This window comes from Crocodylus porosus, unplaced genomic scaffold (genome assembly GCF_001723895.1).
Source record: "Crocodylus porosus isolate Cpor-Errol unplaced genomic scaffold, CroPor_comp1, whole genome shotgun sequence".
Lineage (NCBI taxonomy): Eukaryota > Metazoa > Chordata > Crocodylia > Crocodylidae > Crocodylus > Crocodylus porosus.
Genome location: NW_017728949.1, coordinates 11,948,948 through 11,975,181, shown reverse-complemented (window position 1 = coordinate 11,975,181; position 26,234 = coordinate 11,948,948). Strand labels below are relative to the sequence as shown.

Below are 26,234 nucleotides of genomic sequence, written 5' to 3'. Positions count from 1 at the left end.
AAACACAAGGAAATTATAAATGTACCTGGATCTCATTCACATTCCTGAATAGCAGTGGATTCTTGTAAGGCAAAGTCACCCTCTACTTATTCCTCATCCCACTGTGAGAAGAGGTACCTGGAAGGAGCACAGTAGTAGAGACAGTGAATAGAACACATTTTGGTGGCCTTACTAGAAATGGCATTGGTTGGAAGCTGGGTGCTGGTGTGGTTAGCACAAAATGGAGAGGATCAAAACCTTTAAGGGCTGGGTGGTCTAGTGCAGGGGCTACTCCAAAAAAACCTCTGAGGCAAACCTCCTGTCTCTGACTACAATGCTCACTTCTTCAATCCCTCCACACATTATTTTCTGGTTTAGTTTCTTTCCTCGTCCCTTCCTTTTACAAAACAAAAAGGAAAGCAAAAAGTAAAATTATGGAGACAAGGTAGAGAAAAATGATACTTAAGATCAAATTATTTCAGGCAGAAGGCAAAAGAACTAGAAAGGATATATGATCTCTGTATGTGACTTGATCACTTCCTTTCTTCCTGGTAGGTGGAGCTGTAACACTGCATGTCCCTGAGTGTGTTTGTGGGTAGGGCAGAAAAACAGGCATGAACAACAACCAGTAGCAGGGTTTGTTTGTCTGGTTTTAACACCAAACTCAAATAAATGCCAGTGCAATTCTAAAGGATGAGTCACATATAAAAAGCTCTATTTGCATATCCTCCTTACTCTAAATCAGGCTGAAACTCAGGCATTGAACTATGAGGGAAAAGGCACCCTGAAGAATAAATTGGTGTTATTATGTAATCTTCCTTTTGGATTAAAGGATGCAAAGCAATAAGGTGCTTGAATGAAAAAAAAATCTTTCCATACAGAAATAAAAGTCACAGGGGAAAAACACATTAGATTCAGAATATCACTGTTCTACCTGGACAAAATAAGCAGCTGTTAAAAAGGCTACTGCTGTAATCTCTGCACTGAGGAACATTCTTTCTCTTTTTTTCCCTAGCAGTACTTGAAAGCAAAAAGAAACTACATAAAAAGCAAGGTAAAAAACCAGGGAAAATGGGGAGTAAAATGTCCCAGATTCTACCTTGCACCTGGCCTCTAGATTGCTGCAAGTTTATGCCAGCTGGCTGTAGTCTTCACCTGACAACTGGTGGAGTGCAGGTGCATTCACATCCCTCCCGCCACCACTGGAAAACAAGCAACCCCCCCAAAATAAGCAATAAATGCAGGTGCTCACTATGTGGACTTCATACCAAGAGCTATCCCCTACTAAGTAAATTCCTTATATGACCATTTAGATTTCAGCTATTTTGTGCTGTCTGAAAGATGCACATTGACCCAAATAAGGGGAAAGAAAACAAATGTTACTGTCTTTAATGCCCTTGGCATTTAACCCTGGAAAGGAATCCAGAATGTAATTTCCAAGTGCAACCAAAAGTGAAAGGGATGCTGGGTAGGCTTCCCACTGCTGGACTGAAGCATCAGATGAATCTCACTACGATCAGTTGCTTATGTTTGAAAGAAAAACATAAAGAATTAGCCAGATCTAAACAGACAGTGTATTAAATGCTAAAGCCACAAATAGCCCCAGCTACCAAGTTGTATAGATGCTTCCTTGGGTGCAGACACACATAACCATTGAACCATTCCAAAATGTCATTGTTTGGGAAACAGTTCACAAATGTTGCAGGACAGAGTGTGGACACATGTAACAACCAAACTGTCCCAAAAAGTCACTGATTAAGCATCAGTTAACAGTCATGTGAGCTGCTGTAGCTCTAACACCAAGCATGGATAGTGAACCTCCAGCCCACCTTGCCTCACATTGGGCGAGTTGGTTGGGAGAGGGGAGTGCTTGCAATCATGCTTCGGTGGCCCCGGGAGAGGTGGGGGCGGAGAGACCAGTGACTGGGAGTGTTTTCATATTTCTGCTTTTCCTTTTCTCCTAAATATGATAAATGCTTGGGTACCATATTTTGTTTCAAACATCACCCTAGGCCCTGGGGTGGGGGACAAAATTAGGAGCTGCCATTGAGTAGGAAGTAAGGGCAAGATTCTTAGAAAAAAAACAAATTGTTTAATAAGCAGTATAATGGTGTCCATTGATAGAAACTGCCAACAAAAGGAAGGGAAGGTGGTAGTAGTATTCTGGTTGTGTACCAGAACAATCAATGCCAGGACTGAGGGGAGTGCGGGAGCGGGGAGGTCAGGAGCAATGCAGCATAGGATGCCTGGAGGACTTACTAGACCTATTGCTTCATGGAAATAAGATCTACCAGGGGCTTGTGGAAGTTTCTGTGATATTTTCAAAATGATCTCACTCCAAATAATCTCAAATCAGAAAATTTCCAAGATGTCAATAGGATTGGAGTGATGCTGTAGCTGTGATTGTCGGAGAGACCACATTTATATTTTGATGATAACTTTTAGTGAACCAACTGTATAATTGGGAGAGATGTTAGCAGAGACAGCCTTAGGAAAAATGGTTCCCTGGATGAACTTGTATTTTGATGCTCCCCCCAGCACCCACCTCCCTAAAGTCAGCAGTACTGCTGTAGGAAGAGGCAGGTGGTCAAGGGCACAGTGCACAGTTCAGTGGGGAGGCAGAGCCACCCATACTGCCTGGCCAGGCTCCTCCTGAGTAGTGTGAGCAGTGGCTGGAGGCACCAGGGGCATAGAAGTGGGCTGGGCAGTGTGAGTGGCTCTGCCTCCTTGCTGAACTGTGCCCCACACCTCTACCCACCTGCCTCTGCCTGCAGCAGTGCTGCTGCCCACTGCTGTGTGTGGGGCACCTCCCCCAACCACAGCAACTTGGATGGTTGCCCACGTCGCCCACCCCTAAGGCTGGCTTTGGATGTTAGATAAATTTTCATAAGATCTTGTATCTATTGAAGCATCTGACATAGGCTGTCACCTATGAAAGTTTACACCTCTAAACAATTTAGTCTCTTAAGTATGCCCTGCCTTCAATTATCAAATAAAGACTATTATTCACTGTAAGCTATTTCGGCCAAAAATTTTTACTAGCTCTTGGCAAAAGCCGTTACTTTCTCCTTACTCCATTTTATCACCAATGTTTAAGACAGAATTAGTAGAAAACTACTAATTTACCCACCTTGCACTGGCTCCTCTACTCTGTCAAATGAGTGGGGTAGAATGGCACCATGGCTCTACCTGTTCCTCACTGGGCGCATCTACACATGCATTTAAGTGCAACTAAATTTAAGGCACATTAAGCTATGTGCATTAAGCAATTTTTGGCAGGTGTCTACACATGCAGAGACGTGGCACTAAAGTCAGTGCACTTGGCATTAAAGTTAGTACCAAGTCCCTGCAACTTTGCTATGTAGGCCTGTGCAAAGTGGCTAGTATTTGCTTCAGATTCGGATTTGGCTGATTCAGGGGACAGTGATTTGATTCGCTGATTTGAATCACTGTCCTGAATCAATTCAGCTAAATCTGATTCAGGGATTCAGCCACTGTCGAATTGGCCAAATCTCTGACTCAAACAGGCCCCATCCCCCTCCTGCTCTGCCAGCCCTGTCAATGGCTGCCCCACTTAGCCCCAGTGCCCCAGCTCTTCAAAACAAAAAAGCCCTGCACTCTCCATCTCCTACAAGGTGGGGAGCGATCCCTGCTGTACCCCACTGCTCCACACTCCATGTGGGGCTCTGCATTAGCCCCCAGCCCATTCCCCCCGCAAAAAGGGCCCACACTCACCGGCTCATGCCAGGCGGGGAGGGCAATCCCCACTGCCCCCTACTGCCCCACGCTGCATGGGAGGCTCTGCCATGAGCCTCCACCCACTCTCCCAGCCCCCCACATGGATGCCCCGCCCACTCTTCCATCCAACCCCCCCAACGCTACCCCACCCAGCACAGAATCCAAGATCTTTAAAAAAAAAAACTAAAAAAGCCCCTGCACTCACTGGATGCTGCTAGGTGGGGGGGAGGGGAGGTGAATCCCTGCTGCTTACCACTGCCCTGTACTGTGTATGGGGCTCTGCTATGAGTCCCCAGAGGCCCCGACAGCCACTGCAGCAGCTAGTGAGTATGGGGTTGGGGGTTTTTTAAAGAACCTGGATCTGGGGCCAGGCAGGGCAGCTATCGAGAGGGCTGGGAGAGAAGGCAGGAGATGGGGGCAGAGCCCCCCCATGCAGCACAGGGCAGTTGGGAATGCTCCCTCACTTGGCAGCAGCCGGTGAGTGCAAGGCTTATTTAATTATTTTTTAAATTTTAAAGCACCAGAACACTCAGTCCAGGCAGGGCAGTCATGGGGGTGGGGGCTGAGGGAGCAGGCAGGGGATGGGGCCCAGCGGAGGGGTCCCACCATGGTCCCCTCCCCCTCCTTCAGCCCCCCCGCCTGCTCCCCTACTTACCAGAAGTCCCCTGCAGCGGCAAGTAGGGACTGCCTGAATCTTAGAAGCTCTCTGAATCTTTTCCAAATTGATTCAGAGAGCTTCAAATTGTTTTGGACTTTTTTACTGGTCTCCTGATTCAATTTAGATTTGGAGATTCAGCACCGAATCAGGCAGAATCTCCTCTGAATCGAATCAGCACCCAAAGCTTTGCACAGCCCTACTGCCATGTGTTCCTAGTGGTTGGGCATACCCGACACTAAAGTTAGTGCCATATTGCATCTACATGTGCATTAATGTGCTTTAACTAATTGTGCCTATATTTGATACCTGCATTTGCATGATTAGGCATGATTAGCCAAATTTCACTATTTTTAATGTGCATTAAAGGCACACATGTGTAGACATGCACCCGTAATGTGCATTACATTAGATTAATGTGCATTAATACATCTCATGTGGATGTGCCCACTCATACCTTCCATCCTTTCCCATTGAAGAAATAAGCAGCTAAAGTAGCCCAAGGCCTGAGTACCCTGGGAACGGGGATGTGAGGTGAACTTTTATTCATTTTGGTGGCAATACTAGTGTAGTTCTCAGGCCGCCTCTATGTGTTACATGTATTACACAATTGCTTGGCTAATTGTGCAATTAATTTACACAGGCTATATGTGCAAATTAACTATGGTGCTTTAAAAAGGTCTGATCAGCCATCAAATTATTGCTGGAAAATGTGCAATACCTTTACAGCTGGTTTCTATCTGTCTTTAATTTGCACATAAAGCTTGTGCCCCCACATCTGGGAGACCACAGCTATTATGGTCCCTGAGGGTATGTGGTGTCAGCTGAGTGGGCTCCCAGGTGTGTGAACTTGCTTCTTATTGGTACAGGGGCCACCCAGGATCAGGCTTCCTTTGCACTGGGAATAAGGCACGGTGGGTTCTGATTTGCAATCCCACAAACATGCCTCCTGCCATGCATGTATGGCAGAGCAGGAGGCATGATTGCATGGATTGCACATTAAGCTATCCCATTTATGTCTTTGAGGGCCCTTGACTAGGAAAGACTGAGAAACATTCAGGTAATTCTAAAATGCACACTTTAGATCTGAAGATTATATTTGTATTTCAAATAGTAAGTGCTAGAATGACATAATCTACTTATTTGATTTTCAAAGAATAAATACTCTTTTAAAAAAATGCATACATTGTTCTGTGGAAAGTCTGCTCAACATGCTTTTATTTTCTGTTTAAAATCAAACTCTGACTTCCAATAAAGCATTATCCCATTTATTAACCCAACCTTACAGATTTCAGAAGATGACTCTCTTCAATTTTTCTTTGACTCCTTTTTCTTTAATTAAAAATTACTACAAGCAAACTCCTATGTTTTTTCACTTGAGATTGTGTAGAATATGAGGACAAGAAGCATGGAATTAGAATGCTATTTACTTTCAATTTGCTAATAAATTATTATAAATGGTTCAGTGATTCCCTGCAGTTAAGGTTTTCTACAGCTTTTCATTATAAGAATGAACCTATTTTAAATTGTATAGTTTTTCCAAATTTAAATGGTTCGGACTGAAATTTTCCTTGATGAATGCCTGCCTAGGGCTGAAGTTTTTCTGGAGAGTCTCAGCCATTTCTCAAAATGAAACTGGGTTTTGCCCAATTTATATTAAATTATTGCAACCATTTTGCTGAGAAATTTTATCACCTCTGGCCTTTGAGACATTGACTTGAAATTTGACATATTCAGGATGTGCCTTCGTCATTTTACTGAAAAAATCACCCACATTTCACCAGATTATAAATCTGTGAAAAATCCTAAACCACACAGGCTCTGCACTAGCTAGTTAAAGACTCTGGTTTCCAGGCAATGGGAAGAATGAGATGAAAACTGCCTGACTCAAATGCACAACATGGTAAATGGGTGGAATGCAAAATGCACATCACATCAAAGGGAAAAGAGCAAGAGCAAGGAAAACAAAGACAAAGAATAGAAGCAGAAGATGGGGACAGATGGAGGATATTGAAATTGTGAGTGGTGGTTTGCTCTTTTTAAACTGATATAAAATGTTAAGCCAAAAGAATCCAGTCTCAAATTAAACACTCAGTATCAGTTCACATTTTTTACAATTTGGATTTAATCTCAGGCCCTCAGTTCCTCATGTATAAAATGAGAATAAGTAACTGAAATCATCTCCTTAGTGCCTGTAAAGATCTATGGAGCTACAATTGTGGCATCATGGAAAAGCCCCTCAGGAATGAATCTGCATTCAATAAAGGGTTTTGATGGTGTGCAGTAAATAATGCATAAGGATGTACACTGAATACTGAAAATAAAAGAAAATACTGAATAGCAACCAATGCAGTGAATCCATCCTGGGAACTAAATGTGCCAAGGAGTCCTGTTGAAAAAAAATCACATGACCATATAATTGAAGAATGCGTCATTATACATATGCACAAGGGAACAAAGTTAAGGTTGCAAGAGCATGGTAGTCTGCAATCAATCCAGGCCCAAAATGCTGGAAACACAAGGGACTATTTATTCAGTGACTGGTTCTAGTCCTCTGTACAGAACATAAAAGGTCTCCTGCAACACCTCCTCTTGGAATTCCTGGGTGCATCTACACATGAAATCAATGTGAATGAAAAAGCTCTGGCACATATAATGCCAGAGCTTATTGCTTTTGGGTACCACTTTTTCACATGCACCTGGGACCACAGCATGTTGAGCTGGGTCAGAGCAGCCCTGGCTGGCAGGAGGCCAAGGAGGTCATCCTGCCAGCCCGATGCTCAATGTGCTATGGAGGGGCCAGCTGGGGCAGGCAGGCAGCCCCTCACTGAAGCACCCTCTTGCCCCAGCCAGCCCCATCAGCATCTACACATGCATTGGTGTGCACTAAAGAATGCCACCTCAGGATAGTACTTGTATTTATAGGTACTAACATGTGGCAGTGTTCATTAGTTTCCTGCAGTCTAATAGGGCCACATGTGTAGACATTGAGACTTTACTGTGGAGCAAATTAGGCAGCTCTGCAGTAAATGTCTTGTGTAGATGTGTCCCCTATGCCTAAAACTAAGCCTCTTATATATTCCAGGACCCTGAGACAACCTTAATTCTGGCATTTCCCAATGTCTGACTGCTTGCCTTTGCAACCTTAACATTATTTTAACATAATAATTCTCTTCTACATTTAATTTATATATTGCTGAGCTTTCTAAGCAAGCCCTTGGAATAATAATGCAGCCTGTATACCTCTTTAACAATTGGAACACAATTTTATCTCTCTACCCAAACTGTGAGTAAACTAAATATATATATATATATATCTCAGAGTATCTACAGGGTTCCAAAAATACCCTACATTTTGCCTGGTACTCTACAGGTTTTCATATCTCAATCATATCTCTAATGCTTTTGTCACACATGATGATAATGTATGTTCTTTACTGTAAAAATAGAACATTCCATAGCTTCTAGAATTCTCACTCTTTGCGTGGCAGCTATGCTGTTCATCATCATTTCAGGTGCATTTGCTGGAAGGCCACTGTAAAACACCTCAGTGCAACATATGCTGCAAGGAAATTAGAATCCTGCCAAATGAGGGAGTGGATTCGACACATCTATGCATGTGAATGTTAGCTGTAAGATACAATAACATATGCCCTGGAGGAGAGATATAAATATCTGTTTATTAAGAGCCAGTTCCAATGATAGTCACATCAATCTTAAATCTCAATACTGTACAAACCTATCCGCAACTTTAAACTGAGTGAGACAATGGGATTACTCAGTAGTGTACAAAAGTGAGCAAAAGTGTATTGACAGATTCACGGAAGTTCACAGAAGTTTAGGGGTGGAAGGGACCTTGTGAAATCTTTGGGTCCAGCCCACCTGCTCTTTATATGGCAGACTTTAAGTTTGATCCTCATGATCAAGACCCTGAATGGGCTTTGCCTCGGCTATTTCAAGTACTATCTTTCTATGACCACAAATAAGCTTTGTAGTAGTTCTCACTGAAAAAAAGACACAAACAACTTGAACCTGAACAGGGTTATAATTTGACAAGGAATTTGGGGGGGCAGGGGTTGGGGGTTTTTTTGTACAGGTGTTACAAGTTCAAAAGAACCATAGTTAAGACAATTATTTCAGTGGCAGAGAAGCTCAAGCAGAGGGAACATATATTACAAATATAATGTGACTCATGCCTCCTGGGTCTAAGGGGGGTGCCCGGGGTTCCACCATGGCTGATCGTCAAGCTGGGGAAGCATGGGAGGGGGAGGGCCCAGCACACTCCCCGGCGGACCTGGAAGTGGATTGGAAATACTTCTGATGCACTTCTGGGTTCACCGCTGAGCACATGGGGGGCCCTCTACACTCTGGTGGGATGCCCCAGCATCACAGCGTTCATGAGAAATGCTGGTACCTCAAGGTATGTAGAACATTTTTTAAAGCTCTATCTATGTCTGAATCACTGATTCTCTGAATCAGCATTGAATCTTCAGATCCAGATTTGGATGAATTGAATCAGGGACAGTGATCCAAATCAACAAATCGAATCACTGTCCCTGATTCAAGCCGAATCTGAATCTGAATTGAATAGGGCCCACTTCGTACACCCCTAGTCTTCAGTTTCTAAAAAGAAGCACATCACAGCTGAAAATAATCATTTCTACCAAGAGTAACATTCAGATGAATAGAACTAGGTAAAAACATGAAAAACAATGTTATCTGGTGACATCCAATAACATTAAAAAATACTTTTACTTTTTTTGGTGGTGGCCCAGTGTTGAACAACAACTTCTTTGTGCAATATTGAAAAAGAATTTTGCCACCTTTGAAACAAAATGTGTGTTCAGTTCACATTAGATTCCCTATTGCAACTACATTAAAACAGTGTGAAAAGAAAAACCAAATATCTTTCATTACAGATAATCAATAAAGGCTGTGTGAATAACTACTTTTTCAGTTTAGTGGCTGAACTAAATGAATGAAATAAAAAAAGATTTGATTTGGATTGAACTGAAATAAACTTTTTCATTTTTTTCAGCAAACAAGAAATTTAAAAAAAAAGTTTTGGGATAAATAGAGAGTTTGGATCAACATGAAACACAAAGTTTCAAATCTATTGTGGGCATTAGTAATCTAATTGAAGCTATAAAAATGAATAGCTAGACTTAGGCACTGTTTACAAATCTAAGGAGGAGAAAAGAGTGCTCAGGAAACTCACCCCTTTATGCTGATAACCTAGGGCTAAATACTTCCTCTATTTGAGGACCTGAATCCATGCCACCCAGGAAAGTGACTCAGTCAAAATGCTCTCAAGGATTCTGGGGTGGAAAGTTATTAGATCTCTCTTGTTGATTCCATTCTACTTTTTATAAAATACTTAAATACTCACTATGCAAGAAAAGATTGAAAATACTTCTGTAGACTGGTGGTTAGAGTGTTCATCTAGGACAGGGGTGCTCAACCCCTGACCTTCGGTCAGATCTGTCCCATAGAGCTGTGTTCCCCACAGGTATGAATATTTGATAGCAGGGAGCAATAACCATTCCCCTACTGACAAATTTCCAGGCCTGGGGGAGCCCAGTGGGCCACACACTGTAGTCCTCCATGCTAAAGCAGGTTCATGTGACTGGAATGGCACAGGGCCCAGTCCAGGCATGTGGGCCCAAGGGCTGTTTTTAGCTTGAGTGGCCTAACCATGAGGCTACTAGATAAAAGTGGGTAGCCCAACCTCCCCATCTAGGTGAGTTTACCACATGGTTTGGGGGTGATCTAAATAACTTTTTGCTGCAAATAAAGTATCCACCACATTTTTTCCACTGCAAATCATACTGCAAAAGAATATAGTATGAAAGGCTACAAAAGTCTAGTCTTCTAATATTGTTGACAACCATTTTATATAAAACTTCTTAAAACAAGTTTGTCTTTGCTACTGTTATTGGAAAGCTCTTTCACAATTTTACTTCTCTGGTGGTTAAAACCCTTCTTGTAATTTTCATTCTTAATATATTCATGGCTAATTTATACCCATACACCGTTTCACTTTTATACATCTTGTATGCCTATATTGGAACTGAGAAGGGTTACTGCAGAGCAAACAGGCATACCTAAACTAGCTTTAATCTAGCTACCTCAGATACCAATAGCAATGAAGGCTCTACTGTGCTTAGGATAATAGGGCCCATATGCCTAATTAAGACATCTAGGCTCCATCACCATACAAAATAATAGATGATGCAATATTCTCTTTTAGCTAGATAGTTTCACTTATGATTGTATTCTCTTACATTATGCTTGGTAGTGGTCATTCATCCCAACTTGACATCTCTGCTGTGGGTACTCCTACAGAGAAAGTTTGGATTTTATCCAAATGATGGGAAATTTTGCCCATTTAGATTATCTGAAGCTGATAAGCTTTCTATTGGAAAGCTCCCATCTGGCTAAAAATACTGCTACTGCATTTTTTCAGGGATGTGACTTCTTTGCAAATGACCCTACACTACATTCCAGAAATAAAATTGTAAAACTTCTTCAAATCTATATCATGTATAATGTGAGCTACTGTTCTAAACATGTTATTCTTATATAGAACAGAGTTTAAATTGAACTTAGGGAACTAGTGGAAAATAAATAATGTCAACACTTTCTGGAAAGAAGAATGCATTCTTTAGTGGTAAATATAGAGAGATCTGTGAAGTCCCTTATAAAAATGCTACAATATTTGATGGTAAAGTTGTCTAGTAACAAAGATTCTCTATAATAATACTATGTATTCCATAACATTATGTCCATTTTGAAAATATTCCATATTGCTAATAGTAACATGTTTTTTCTCTCCTCTCATACTTTATTTCTAAACCTATGCATATGATTTTTGCCAATTGACTTCTGTGTTATAAAAAGATGTGCTTAATGTTAAGCATGCATTTAAATCCTGTTTTGAATAAGAATGTTTTCCTGAATTGGGACCTAAGTTTGTGGTTTGATATGACTGTTTATCTGCCCCGTAAAGTGAAGATTAATGTCTTTCCTAATACAAAACTTTCTGTAATACAATGTATACAGTATCTGTATAAAATGCAATTGAAAATAAAAAGATTTCTACCACAATGCTGGTGACAAATTGTAATGTATGGCTGACGATGCAAAAATTGTTGAGCTATACAAGTATTTTCATTCTGTGTGTATAGAAGACAATTTATTTCAGTACAATGAGGCTGTGCAATGACAACAATAAGATATAGCATGGGTGGTTATGAAACAGCCATTGTGTAAATATGTAAGAAAGCAGTAGAGAAGGAGAATAAATATAAATAAAGCATATATGAGCACCTCTTTTTTCCTCATACAGTGAGACTTTCTGTCCTTTGTGTAATTTCCCGCACCAACCCTGCATCATATATTTTTAATTGCATGTAAATTACTATTAGTACAAGTTGCCAACTTAAAAAAAATAACAGGACTGGATTATCAACTGATATAAGAAGACAGTTTCTTAGAAATCACTAGAGCAGTGGTTCTCAACCATTTTAGATTAAAGACACCCCTCATTTGATGCAAGTCAGAAAATGCCAGGTGTTTGCTTTCACTTGCTTTTTGACTTGAAATTATGGAAATACAATAATGCAATTCTTCTGTTTTAAAGAACTCAGAACGGCCAAAACTGGTTAGAATGTTTTTGACACTATATATTCCTATTTGAAATATCTGAGTTTGTCTTCTGAATCAGGTGAAGGTGTTTGCACATCTAAAAGTGCTACTATTTCACTGCACCTTGGTTTAAAATGTTAGCACTAGAACTGTTGTGGTTCACATAATCTGTGGATCTGACCTCAAAATCTTAGACTCAGTTTAAAAGATTTTTCACAATCAATCTCTTCCTTTAAAAAGTCAAAGTAGACAATTTAAGAATAACTTACCAGATGGGTCAAAGGCCACCTGGTTGCCAGGATGGGGTCCTGCATCTATAGATACCATTGGTGATATCTTCCGAACATCCCACAGCTTCATCACACCATAGGAGTCACAGGAAACAATAGTGTCACCCTGCCAAGTATTGAAAAATAAATTACTTTTAAAAAACTTATGAAAGGAAGAGAATGCAGAGATGTTAAGTTGTTATTTTATGAATACCAAAAAGCAACAATTTGATTAATGTGGCAACTGACCAGGTCAGAATGGGGAAATTATTGTGGTTTGGTTTATTAGAATTTCCTGTGTAACTCTATTGCCACCTATAAGTTTATCAGGGGTGCTCATCAGGATCTGGGGGGACATCTGATCACCAGAGCGCCCCAAGGGATGACAAGATTGAATGGTCACAAATTCCACTGTAAGCAATTCAGGCTGGACATAAGGAAGAACTTCTTTACTGTCCAACCCCCAAGGTTTGGAATAGACTGCCACTGGAGGTGATTCAAGCACCAACTTTGAATGCCTTCAAGACACATTTGGATGTTTATCTTGCTGGGATCCTATGGCGCCTGCTGACTTCCTGCTCCTGGGGCAGGAGGCTGGACTTGATGATCCTTCGGGGTCCCTTCCAGCCGAATGTCTATGAAATCTATGAAATCATGTCATCACGTTGATGACTCATGTTCATCTTGGAGTCAACTATGACTCCAAGACCCCTTTCTGCTGCTGTGATGCTGAGAAAGTCATTCCCCAGCCTGTAAATGTGTTGGTGGTTCTTTTTGCCCAGGTGCAGTACTTTGTACTTGTCTTTGTCGAATTGCATCCTATTTTGTTCTGCCCATTTTTCCAACCTGTCCAAATCTGGGCCAAATTTGGGATAGTAATTTACTACAGACAAGTGGTTTTCAACTTGTGGTCCAAGGACCCCTTGGGGTCTGCAAACTATGTCTAAGGGGTCTGCAAAAGATGACTATTATCAATCAAAAGTATGTGAATACCGATGCTTACAATTTAAAGGGGTTGACACCACCATTTGAAATTTTTTAGGGGTCCACAAATGAAAAAAGGTTGAAAACCAGTTATAGATGAATAGGCTATTGAATGTTTTTCCACCTAGCTTATGTTAGGGCACTCTAACCATCTTCTTTTCTGTCCATTCAGGATCCTGCTGCAATTTATACTGGGGCACATCTACACAAGATGCTACATTGCTGTAGTTATGAGCTACAGTGACACAGCTCATTGCTGTGGTGATGTAGCATTGGCAGGCATGAACCACTCATTGCTACTGTGCAATAGGGTTGGAAATAACCTATGCACCACCAGGTCTTTATCGTAATGGCAGTTGGGGGCATGGGAGAATGCACCCTTGATGTACCAGACTGATATAAATTACACTGGGGTAAAATTACTGTGTGTCTAGCTTGGAAAAGTGCTACTGAATTCAAAATGTCTTTCTTTCTACTCACTTAAGTAAAGTAGAAAATGTCAAGTTTTGCACTTTTTGTTAACAAATTATGAAAACATACATGATGGAATCTGGAGTAAAATGTATACACTGTTAACAACAAGTCAAGTAACCTTCTACAGTGCTGGTTAAAACAGATTATGCATTGCAATTTTTCTCCCATGGGTATGAAAAACTGGTGCCTCCTGAAACTGGGAGGGGGGGCACCATTTGTAGTTAGTGGCTAGTGGCAAGCAGGGACCACCTGCAGATGTCAGTGGGGGGTGGCAAGCAGTGAGTAGGGACTGCCTGCAGACGCCAGTGGCAGTATCAGCAGCAGTGAGTGGTGAGTAGGGACCACCCACAGACATTGGGAGGAGTGTTGGCAGTGGCAAGCAGGGATTGCTCACAGACACTGGCAGTGACATTGGCGGTGAGGGGGTGGTGAGTGGCGACCACTCACAGAAGCCAGCAGCAGCTTTGGTGGTGGCCAATCTCACAGGGGGTATGTGAGCCCCCATGCTGCCCCTATGCATCACCTACGCCCATGGGATGAGGTATAGGTGTAATTTTTTCTATGTTAATTGTCCCTGCCAGAGTTGCAGGTACTCATAAGCAGTCTTTACTCATGTAGTGATAGTCTCACTGCTACTGTGGCTTACCCTAAAGCATTTCAGAAAGCAGGAGGAAACTACATCTCCTCAGTGGAAGTTCCATGAGGGATTGTGCCCCAGGACTGTGAAGTGGGTATCACTCTTGGACTTCAGCACTCAGGCAGCTAGTCATGAGTTGGAAGATGTGATGGACAAGAGAAAATTTCCTTCATTCTCTGTACAATCTGGGTAAATTTGCTCTTCTTGGGATTCCCCAAGAGCAAACTGTCATCACTATAGTTATCCCAAAAGAATTGCAAGTATCCTTTTGCCCTTCCCTTTTACACTTCAGTGGGACTGCTTACATTCTTAAAGGTAACTATGGGTGTAAGATAAGCATGAACAGGCAACCTTATTCTTCACCACCAAGTGTCTATTACCATTCAGCTAAGGGACAATCTCAGCAACAATAGTGGAATATATACAAAAATACAGATAATTTATTAAGTGGGGATTTCAAGATAATTCCTTTTCTTCAGTAATACAAATTCTGTACTAAAAGGCAGGGTTGTTGGTTGTAGCCATGCTGGTATAAAGATATAGCCAGGCAAAGTTCTTTGGGAAGATGTGATATCTTTTATTAGCCTAACTAAATAGTTGGAAAAAAGTTCTTTGGCATCTTTTGGGCACAAACATCTTTCTTCAGGCATTGGGAGATTGTGCTGCTGTTATGTATTCTCCAAGGTAGAAAAGAAGCTAAAATATAACAAAAAGTCTGTGAAAATGCAAATGCGTGGAAGTTTGGAAGACAAAAATTAGAGATGGGGGGGAGGGAGAGAAGGAGGGAGGGAAATGTGTGAAGGAATGCAAGTGGTCAGTTTGAGGCAGGTTACCTTGTGTGTCAGATGTCAGGCAGGTTGCAATGTGTCATAAATCCAGTGTCTATATTAAGTCCATGGTTTTTTGTATCCAGTAGATTTATGAACTGAAGTTCATAGGCTCATCTACAAAAGGTGTTTTGTAAGTTCCCTTTGAGGATTAGAATTGAGAGATTGGAGAGGGAGTGGCTATTTTGTGAGAAGTGGGAACCCACAGGTAATTGGCCACTTTTGTCCTTGATGGATTTTCAGTGTGCATTCATTCTGGTACACAGCTGTTGTTTGGTTACTCTTACATATTTTCCATCAGGGCACTTGGTGCACTGGATGACATATTACATTTCTGGAGGTGTAGGTGTAAGATCTAGGAATGGTGATGGTTCTGTTGTGGGGTGTCATTATTGCAGGACTAAAAACAACAATGGAGTACTAAATGTCATACTAAAAAACAATGGCAAAGGAACACTGAATACAAGGGCAATTACTTCCAAAATCAATGAATGCTGAAAAAAAGGCTGACTGGGTATAATATTTGTTAGGTGACTGCTACAACCTGTCACAATGGTGTATTGGCCAGGAAACATCGGTCTAACAGCCATGTAATACATGGCTACAACCAACAACCCTGCCTTTTAGTACAGAATTTGTATTACTGTACTACATGCATGGTAGTGACCTTCTCCTGGTAGTGGCAGTATGTAGAGCCCTGAGTTTAGCAGTGGAGCCCAGAGAAGGGCCGTGTGGGAGTGAACACCCTAGGGTCAGGTGCAGCAGTGGCCACCTGAGCCCCAAGGGGTGGATAGCCCCACGAGGGGATGTAAGACCCTAGGGCCAGGTGTGATTGTAGCCACTGGACCCCAGGGGGTGGATGACCCCAGTAGGTGTGGAGATGTATGACCCTAGGGCCAGATGTGGTTGTAGGCACCTGGGCCCCAAGGGGTTGATGACCCTGGTAGAGCCCCAGGGAGGGAGTAGTGTGTATATTTTGAGTGGGCATGTATTTTAAGGAGGGAGATATGTGGCAGGGCACTGGTAGTGCCTGTCACTTTAAGGACTGGGCCAGGGAGGGGCAGGTGCCTGATTAGGGTGACCATTTTAAGGCCCAGCTCCATGAGCTGAGGACAATTCTTGATTAGCCAGGAGAGGAGAAACACCTCTCTGCTGAGCTCTGCCAGGAACACTGCGGAGGATAGGGTGAGGCTATGGGGATGGAGAAAGCCTCATTTTGTCCTGGGTAAGATATGAAACTGCACCCTGCTGGGCAACATGGGGTCTGGTGGGGCTTCCTGTGGCAAGGGAGCCCCTAAGAAATGTCAGACCAATCTCCTTCCCAGTTAAAGGCAAGTGTGGGGTGCCTCATAACCCTAGCCCCCACATCCCTGGTGGGTTCAACTGGTACAGGGGGAGCCCAGGCTCATAGGAGTCCTGAGACAGGGCCCAGGTTGGCAGAGGGACCTGGAGCAGCATCCAGGCTCTTTGTGAGCCCTGTGGATGTAGGAACCTGGAGAGGGGTCAGGCATAGCTATGGCTACCTGAGCCTCACAGGGTGTAATATCCTAGGCCAGGCTATGGCCACCTGAGCCAGATGGGGTAGCAGACCCCAGTAAGCCCCAGTGAGGGGGTGGTGTATAAGCCCCAGTGAGGGGGCTGAGGTCTTGGAGACCAGTATGTGTTTGTTTGCCAGTATGTGTTATGAAAGACCCAGTGCAAACCACTGGGGGATGTCATCTGCAAGGCTTGGGCTGCAGTATAGGGGTGGAACAGAGCTGTGGAAATCCCTCCTAAACATCGGGCTTCAAAATGGGCACCCTCCCACCTGAATAACATCCCAAGACTATTACATCAAGGCATGGCAGAAGAGTGAGGTGGGCAGCTAGCCCATAGACAAGAGGCAGGTCAGTGCTTGCACCAGGTGTCAAAGCTTGCCCCATACCAGCAAAGAAAGAATTAAAAACTCATCATATAGACAGCAGACATATTCTCATTCCCCTTTATGTACCTTATCAATAAAGTTGATGTGTAAAGTATCAGTAGCACTGAGGGTAAATTAAGAGCAACTCAAACAATTTCAATGTGTTGCCCCATGATATATACTGGAGTGTGACACCACATTGTATCATGTTGACTTCAGCTTACTACAACTTTCAAATGGGTCAGATGCTATGCCAGAGCTTTGACAATATACCTTTAATTTTCTTTTCTTTTCTGGAGATAATTTATGCAAGAAGAATTGTAGGGTCATCAAGCAAATAAAAGCATTTAGACTTTAAGGCATCTATTGCCTTCCAAATGAGAAGGTAATGACTTGAAATCCAATATTAAGGTATACGTATAATGAAATGTTTAGGTTCATTTGGAAGAGACCTAATATTTCAGAACTTGTTTCTGACTTGTTACAGGTATGAAGGAATGCTGGGAACAAAATAATTAAAAAGAGACAACATTTAGTCATTGTTCACATTTTTCAAGGTACAATTAGGGGCCGTGTTTTCCAAAGTTCCAAGTACACGTATTTGCAGTCAGAGCTGCAGGTAAGTTCATTTGCCACATTTACAGAAGAACCTGAACATTTCAAGGTTTGGGCACTTATAAAAAATCTAGCCCCACAGTATACATAAATTGTAAACATATTTTATATATAGTATGAAAATGTATCACAGAACTACCAGCATGTGTAGTATTCAGGCAATAAAATGATCAAATATATTCTAATGATAATGTTTATATATAACAGCAGCATTCAAATGTTCAACTAGGTTGACGTTTTAGTGTGCACAGAGTAAATGACAGTTACGGCTTATAAAATACTTTTAGTGATTTCTGACTGCACCATAAGTTCTAAAAAGGAAAAAGGAACTACAGTGCTGTTTATAATGGGGATAAATAATGAATTTTATTTTGGCAGTTGATTACTCCCTCTATGAGACAGTTTATATGCATTGACATGTGCATTTTCATGCAGCAAAGCCTCTCCCCATTTCATACCCCTGCTACCCCACATTCTGTCCTCTTTAGGAAAGTTTTCTTGTCACTACCCTGCAGCTACTGATGATGAGGATAGCTACTTCCCTCTTATCTCCATCAGGTGTGCACTTATAACATATGTCTTCATTCTTTTATGATGGGCATGTAAGATAGCTTACAATCAAGCCCTTAGCTTGTACTTGGTTCAAGTATATCTGATCTACACAACCCTAGCTTTTCATTCTAATTCAGGAAGTGACTTACGGCTGTATCAATCTGGATAGCTTTAAACATGTTCTATAAAGATCATTATTAATATTTCATATTTGTACTGCAGTAACATATAAGAATCTCAGTTACATACTGGGACCATGTTGTGCCAGGCACTGTACACACAAAAAACAAAAAGATGGTCCCTGCCCCAAAGTGTTTAAAATCCAAATATAATAATCAAATTATTTTGATTGCTGAAAGGAGATGCTTCACTGATCTCTGCACACAACAAATTATAAATATAAAACAAAATCATTATTGGCAATCCCTCACAGTACAGGGTGATTGTCTTCCATGATTGCCTTATCTGTGAGTCTGAAGATGGCTGACAAGGTCAATCTGGGACTGACAGATTCTATTGCAACTCAGGCAAGTGTTTCTATATGGAGTGAGAGGTTCTGGATTCTTGGTTCAGTCCGTGACACATTGTTTCAGTTGCTCCTGCTTTTCTGTCTCTTGTTGTTGTTATGAAGTTTCAAAGTACTGAGACTCTTGAAGGCTCTTTATCCATTTGGGGTGGTCATGGGTGATAATCGTCCATTAATTGATGTGGATGTTGCGTTTTTTCAAGTTGGCCTTGAGGATGTCCTTGAAGCATTTTCTCTGGCCTCATCTTGAGCGTATTCCTTGACTAAGCTGGGAGAATAAAACTTGCATCAGGAGTCTGGAGTCAGACATCTGGATGATACAGTTGGCCCAGTGAAGTTGACATCAGATGATCATTGCCTCGATGCTGGTGGTATTTGCTTGTAAGAAGCTGCTAATGTTGGTGCATATGTCTTCCTACTGGATTTGAAACATCTTCCACAGGGAGCATTGATGGTACTTCTCTAGTGACTTGATGTGTCTCCTGTACATTGTACATAGATTCATAGATTGTAAGGCTGGAAGGGACCTTGGAAGATCATCCAGTCTGGCCCCCTGCACCAAGCAGGAAAGATAACTGGGGGTCAGGTGACCCCCGCAAGGTGACTGTCTATTCTCTTGAAGATTTCCAGGGTAGGTGATTGCACCACCTCTGGAGGGAGCTTATTCCACAGTCTGGACACCCTGACTGTGAAGAAGTTTTTCCTAATGTTGAGCCTGAATCGGTCGTCCAAGAGTTTGTGGCCACTACTGCTAGTCTTGTCCTTGGGTGCCCTGGTGAACAGTTGCTCACCGAGCCCTTGATGTACTCCCCTACTGTAATGGGAAGCTGCTCCCAGGTCCCCTCTCAGCCTTCTTTTCCTCAGATTGAGGAGTCCCAGACCCCTCAGCCTTTCCTCATATGACTTGCCTTTTAAGACTCTGATCATATGGATTTCTCTTCTTTGGACTCTCACAAGCCTGTCCACATCCTTGTTAAAGTGTGGTGCCCAGAACTGGATGCAGTACTTCAGCTGTGCTCTCACCAGCGCTGAGTATAGTGGAAGAATCACCTCCCTCGCTTTTCTGGAGATGCATCGATTGATACATACCAAAGTATTATTTGCCCTGCTGGCTACAGCATCGCATTGCCGGCTCATGCTCATACTGTGGTCTATTATTACCCACAGGTCTCTCTCATTCGTGGTGCTAGTCAGTTTGGTGCAGCCAGGCCTGTAAGTGTGTTGGGGGCTGCTCATCCGGAGGTGGAGCACTTTATATTTCTCAATGTTGAACTTCATCAGGTTCTGATCAGCCCAGCTTGTTAGCCTTTCTAGGTCCACCTGTATCTGTAGCCTATCTTCAAGCATGACCATATTTCCTCATAACTTGGTGTCATCTGTGAACTTGGCCAGAGAGCTCTTCACCCCCACATCTAAATCATTAATAAAGATGTTGAAAAGTACTGGACCAAGCACCGACGCCTCCAGGACACCACTGCCCACTTCTCAACAGGAAGACACAGATCTGTTCACTACAACTCTCTGGGCCCTACCCTGCAGCCAGTTTCTCACCCACCCGACTGTTTCAGAGTTAATCCCACAATCCTCCAGTTTTATCACGAGGATATTGTGGGATACGAGATCAAAAGCCTTTTGAAAGTCTAGGTATACTATGTCAACCTGCTCTCTCGTGTCCAGGTGGCAAGCTACCTGGTCATAGAAGGAGATGAGGTTTGTAAGGCAAGACCTGCCTATGCTGAAGCCATGCTGGCTGTCATTCAGAATCTTACATTCTGCAAGCTTATCACAGATAGACTCCTTGATGAACTTTTATAGGATTTTCCCTATGATGCAAGTTAGGCTGACTGGTCTACCGTTACCTGGGTCCCCCCTACTGCCCTTCTTGTGGATGGGCACAACATTGGCCCTCTTCCAGTCCTCAGGGACTTCTCCAGAGTGCAACAAGTTACAGAAGAGTTTCACCAGGGGTTCTGCAATGACTTTGGCCGGCTCTTGGATAAAGATCATCCAGTCCTGCTGACTTGTATAAGTCTATTTTTTTAAATTGGTCATATATCAATTATACGGCAATAGTAGAAAGGTGATTATTCCTACTGTGCTTGTCTTGTACTCTGCCTGGCATTGTTTTCCCCTTGCTCCAGTGAAATACCAAGGCAAAGTAGTCATTCAGAAGTTCAGCTTTCTCCTGGGTGTCGGCAACCAGCACTCCTGAGTTGTTGAGCAATGGCTTATACTCCCATTTGTTTTCGTCCTGTTCCTTATGATTGAGCTTTACGATCTAGTTCCACATGTATCATCTCTGTACAGTAAAGTAGAGAGTATGACTACTTGATAAACCAGGAGCTTGGTTTCTAATTGGATGTCATGATCTCTGAACACCTGTTTCCTCAGATGTCCAAAGGCTGTACTTATACATTTGAGGCAATGTTGGATTTCTTCAGCAGTGTCAGCCTTTTGCGAGAGACAGTACCGAAGGTATGGGAAACACTTAACATTCTCCAGAGTCTCACTGTAAATATAAATTGCCAGAGCTGTGGACTGCTCATTAAGAGCTTGTTGATGGAGGACCTTAGTTTTCTGAATGTTAAGCATCATTCCCATTTTCTTGTACACCTTGATAAAGATGTTGACAATTGCCTGAAGATTTGCTTCTGAGTAAGCACGCACTACAGCTTCATCAACATCGTGGAGTTGATGATTAATGTCAGAATAGTTTTGGTTTTGGCTTGGAGTCAGTTGAGATTAAACAGTTTATCATCCATTTGGTAGTTTAGCTCCACGCTGACAGCAAGCTTGTTGGTGATAAGATCTAGCATCACAGAAAGGAATATCAAAAAGGGTGTTGGAGTGATGATGCAATCTTGCTTAACTCCAGTCTTAAACTCAAAGGGATCTGCGATAGATCTGATACTGGGAACCATTGTTCGTATACCATCATGGAGCAGGCTAAGAATGGTGATGAATTTTGGTGGGGATTCATTTCTCAGAAGGATCCTCCACAGCACTTCTCAATTGACAGTGTTAAAGGCTTTCATGAGGTCAAAGAAGGCCATATAAATAGGTTTATGTTGTTCCCAGTATTTTTCCTGCAGCTGGTGAGCTGTGAAGATCATAACAGTTGTGCATCTTGGTGCCCCAAACCCACATTGTGATTCCAGGAGAAGATTTTCAGCAAATGGAAGGAGACAGTTCAGGAAGATTCTCGTAATGATCTTTCCTGTGATGTATAGCAAGGTGATCCTTCTGTAATTCCACAGTTTGACTTATGTCCTTTCTTGAATATTGTCATGATCAAGGCATCTCTGAAGTCATCTAGGATTTTCTTATCATTCCAGATCCTTAAGATGAAGGCATAAAGCTGTGATGTAAGCCTCTCTTTCCCTGCTTGAAGATTTCAGCAGGGATTCCATCTATTCCAGATGCCTTGTTGTTCTTCTTCTGCTTGATGGCTTTCCTTACCTCAACAAGGGTTGGAGAGATTCTGACTAGGTGCTGTGAGATGGAATTGGGAATACTCTCAGCAACAACAGAGTCTTGATTGAGAAAGTCTTCAAAATGGTCCTTCCAATGGGCATTGATGACTCCCCTTTCCTTAATCAGGTCTTCTCCATCCTTAGGTCTCAAGGGGGTTGATCCCTGAGTGCTTGGAATGTAGATAACTTCGGTGGCACTAAAGAAACCACTCATGTATGTCAGTGACATGTTGCATCTCCTTCACCTTGTCTTCCCACCATCTGTTCTTTATATTGCAGGTTCTTCTGTAGACCTCAGCCTTGGCTTGTTGGATTCAATTTCTTGTGCTTGAAGTTGGTGTCACTCTGCCAAACACAAAAGGCCTTATACTTGCAGCTGATCAACTCTTGGATCTCCCAGTCATTCTCATCAAAACCAGTCATGGTGTTTCCAGGTAGAGAATCCAAGTGTCTCTTGACAGACACTGTTGATGGTGGACTTGAAGGAACCCCATGCATTGCTAACATTTTCCCATTGTTATTGATTGGAATTTGCCAGAGTTCTGTTGAGGCATAGGTGCAAGAGATCTCATTTGATTGGATCCTTGAGTCCTTCAATGTTGGTTCTGCTGCAGTTGTCATTTGGAACCAATTTGAGTGACATTATCAAGCAAATGAATCAGTGATCAGTTGAGCAGTCATCAGTTCCTAGCATACCTCAAGTGATGTAGACATCTTTGTGGTCCCAGGCACAAATGATGACATAGTCAATCAAGTGTCAATGCTTAGATCATGTGGATTGCCATGATGTTTTGTATCTGTTTTTGTGGCAGAACAGAGCGTTGGTGATGGTGAGTCCACGTTCCACACATTTGGTCAAGAGGAGAATGCTGTGGGAGTTAACTTTTCCTACTCCTTCCTTGCCAGTGGTTCCATTCCAGTTCCTTCCAACTTTGGCATTAAAATCACTGAGCAGAATAAGCCTGTCTCCTTTTGTAATGTAAGAAAAGACTTAGTTAAATTTGGCATATAATTCCTCCATGGTTCTGTTGGCAGTGTCAAGAGTCAGAGCATATGTACTGATGGCAGTGGCATATTGCCTCCCTGACGATTTGAGATGGAGAGTCATGAGGCACACATTTATTCTTATAGAGAACTCACTGAGTTGGTTTATGAGTTCATTCTTAATGGCAAAGCCAACTCCCTAGAGTCAGTGTCCCCTTCTGATTTACCCTTCCAGAAAAGGGTACAGCTGCCTCCATGTTCTTTGAGCTTCCCACCCCCACTCACCACGTCTTGCTCACTGCAACTATGTCAATGTTGTGTTGCCTGAATTTTTGAGCCATGATTGCAGTGCAGTGCTTTGGGCATTCACTATCAGGATTGTCCATGAGGGTCCTGATATTCCAAGTCCCAAAACTGACTGTGTGTCTGTTGATTTTGGCTACAATAAAGGTGATCCCACTGGATGCAGTTATCCAGTCTGGAAAAAGATAGGCAGATTATGTTTAGAGCACCTTTCCTAGCCCCCTCCCCATGTCAGGTAAGAAGAGAAGATCCTAAAGAGGGCTGCTCAGTCACAGTTATAGTTACTGTATTGAAATCCTGACTCATTCTTGTAACTGCCACCTTCAAACCAATTCAGACTAGGAGCTTCCAGAGTTCACAATCCTGCTCCTGTCATCATCAGCTGGTCATCAAAGGGCTTGAAAAATGTGCTAAAGTCATTTCCATGAAAGACGCCTGTGTGTGATTTCTTTTATTGTGGTGAAACTGCAGCACATCAGCTTCTACATGGTTCTTGATAGAACAAAACCTTGATAGCGTGGCAAGGACACCAAGATAACTGGATACCTCATTCTGCTGTAGCCTTTGTCCACCTTTGAGATTCAGCCATTGAGATTCTAACATCTTTTTCTGCCTGCTCCAAAATTGAGGACTTGTAGACCTGTGTCTGGGGGCTAGACTGGATTATTATAGTGGAGACCCATTCTTGCCACGTCACAGTACTGTCAGAAGATAGATGTTGGCTTTTCAGGAGGGAGAACATTGCCATCTGCTGCCCCCACCACATCCTGGTGGTACTGCCACTGCCTGGTCCATGACTGCTTATTCACTAGTTATTCTTATTTCACGGCTAGTTTCCCTGAAGGTCATTCCACTATTGGTGGAAGTGCTGGGTGGTAACACAACTCTGCCACTAGAGCTGTAGAACAAAATAATGATGTATAAAACAAAATGTCAGGAATACAGGCATAACTTATGTTTATTAATAAATTAATTAATATTGATACTTAGGCTGAGTTTCATTGAAATGTCATTAAGGAGCTGACTATTGTATTTCATTTTTACGTTAGCACAATGTCATCTCTACTATACACATTTTCTGAGCTGAAGATATGAGAAGACAACTTTTCAGTAAGTACAAATAAACTATTCTTGAAGAAGAAGCATGGATTTGTGAAGTTAAATTCCATTCCAAGAAAAAAAAGTAATAAGACACTAAATGGCACGTTAAACTAATGCATTTTTCCTCTGGCAATGAGTCTTTCTCAAGAGCTTGAAAGTGGAATCTCATTTAATTCTCATGTGCAGTTTCTGCATTTTTATCCCTTGTATTGTTATTATTTTAGATAGTCAGGGATGAGTCCTTTGCCTTGGTCTCAGTTTTCTTCTTCTGATGTTACTTCCCACATTTCAAAGTCTTTTTTATGATGCTCATATATTTTACTTAGCAACATAATGGGGGTGTTAATGATTGTGATTTTCTTGCATGTAGAAGTAGAATGCACTGTGATCCACATAGTAAAGTTGCAATTCAGTACATCAAAAATAAAATGTGCTACATTATACTTGTTATGTTTTATGTTGACTCCTGAAAAGAAATATTGATTCCATTAAGCAAATATGGTGATTCACAATGTTAAGACAGATATTACATGCAACTTTCATCCAGTTCTTTATAAGCTGCTGCTGCATGCTTCCATTAGGATTTTCTTCAATGATAATGAAATAAGGAGGGCAGTCTTACGAAAGTTTGTGTTCCATGCTTCAGAACTGAGTCTAAGCTGGTCTGGCTTCAACTCTTGTCACAGACTCTCTGTGACTTCTGCCAAATCACTTAATTTGTCTGTTCTTAAATTCCCCATGTATAAAATAGTAATAAAGCATCTGTATTCCCCAACTCTTAGATTGTATTGCCTATCAAGATTGAGGTCTTCAGAGTAGGGAGTGTCTCTTATTATGAATAGCCATAAACACAACAGGGCCTAGTCTCAGATGGTACTTCTAGGCAATGCCATAATACAAATGATTAATAATCATAAAGGTTTTGTCTTTACACAGACACTAAGATTGTGTCTACCAATTTTGCAAACCATTTGGAGACATTAATGTAGGGATTTATGATACTTAAAATTGTTTTAATAATGTTATCTACTTTTATCTTTAAGAATTTCCCTTAATAATGCATATCTAGATACCTTAACCATAATCAAATGGTTTTACCTAACCTTGATTTCGATAACTGTTTTTGAGAACTTTCCCTTTAAAACCTGAACTGTGAAGGAGATTTATTAATTGTTTGTGACGGTCAGAAAACATTTTGAGGAAGGCAGTTAATGAGCACCGAATGCTCATGTAACAGGTGTCATGTTTTTTATCATGCAAGAAAATTAGACTTTTGTATTGAACTCAGACCTGGTCAAGACAACCAAAACGCTGGCTTGCATCCATAGATGCTTCTCAGACAAATCCCAGGACATCATTCTCCCCATGTACTTGGCATTGGTGAGGCCACAGCTGGAGTACTGCGGCCAGTTTTGGACCCCACAATTCAAAAATGATGTGGAGAAGCTTGAGAGAGTCCAGAGAAGAGCCACACACATGATCAGAGGTCAGGAAAACAGACCTTACGATGACAGGCTGAGAGCCATGGGGCTCTTTAGCCTGGAAAAGCGCAGGCTCAGGGGTGATC

General features: G+C 42.0%; 1 protein-coding gene and 1 long non-coding RNA gene across 3 annotated transcripts in view; one reads left to right on the top strand and one right to left on the bottom strand.

Annotated features, from left to right (window-relative positions):
• SPAG16 (sperm associated antigen 16) overlaps positions 1-26,234 on the bottom strand; it is a 924,455-nt gene that overhangs the window by 189,887 nt on the left and 708,334 nt on the right. For both annotated transcript variants that reach the window (XM_019554226.1, XM_019554228.1), the window contains one exon: positions 12,289-12,415. In XM_019554226.1, the coding sequence (XP_019409771.1) occupies positions 12,289-12,415 (127 nt within the window). The remainder of the gene's footprint in view (positions 1-12,288; positions 12,416-26,234) is intronic.
• Positions 17,561-26,234, top strand: part of LOC109322934 — a 49,341-nt gene continuing 40,667 nt past the window's right edge. Inside the window, exon 1 of the long non-coding RNA XR_002104511.1 lies at positions 17,561-17,732. This is a non-coding gene — a long non-coding RNA (uncharacterized LOC109322934). The remainder of the gene's footprint in view (positions 17,733-26,234) is intronic.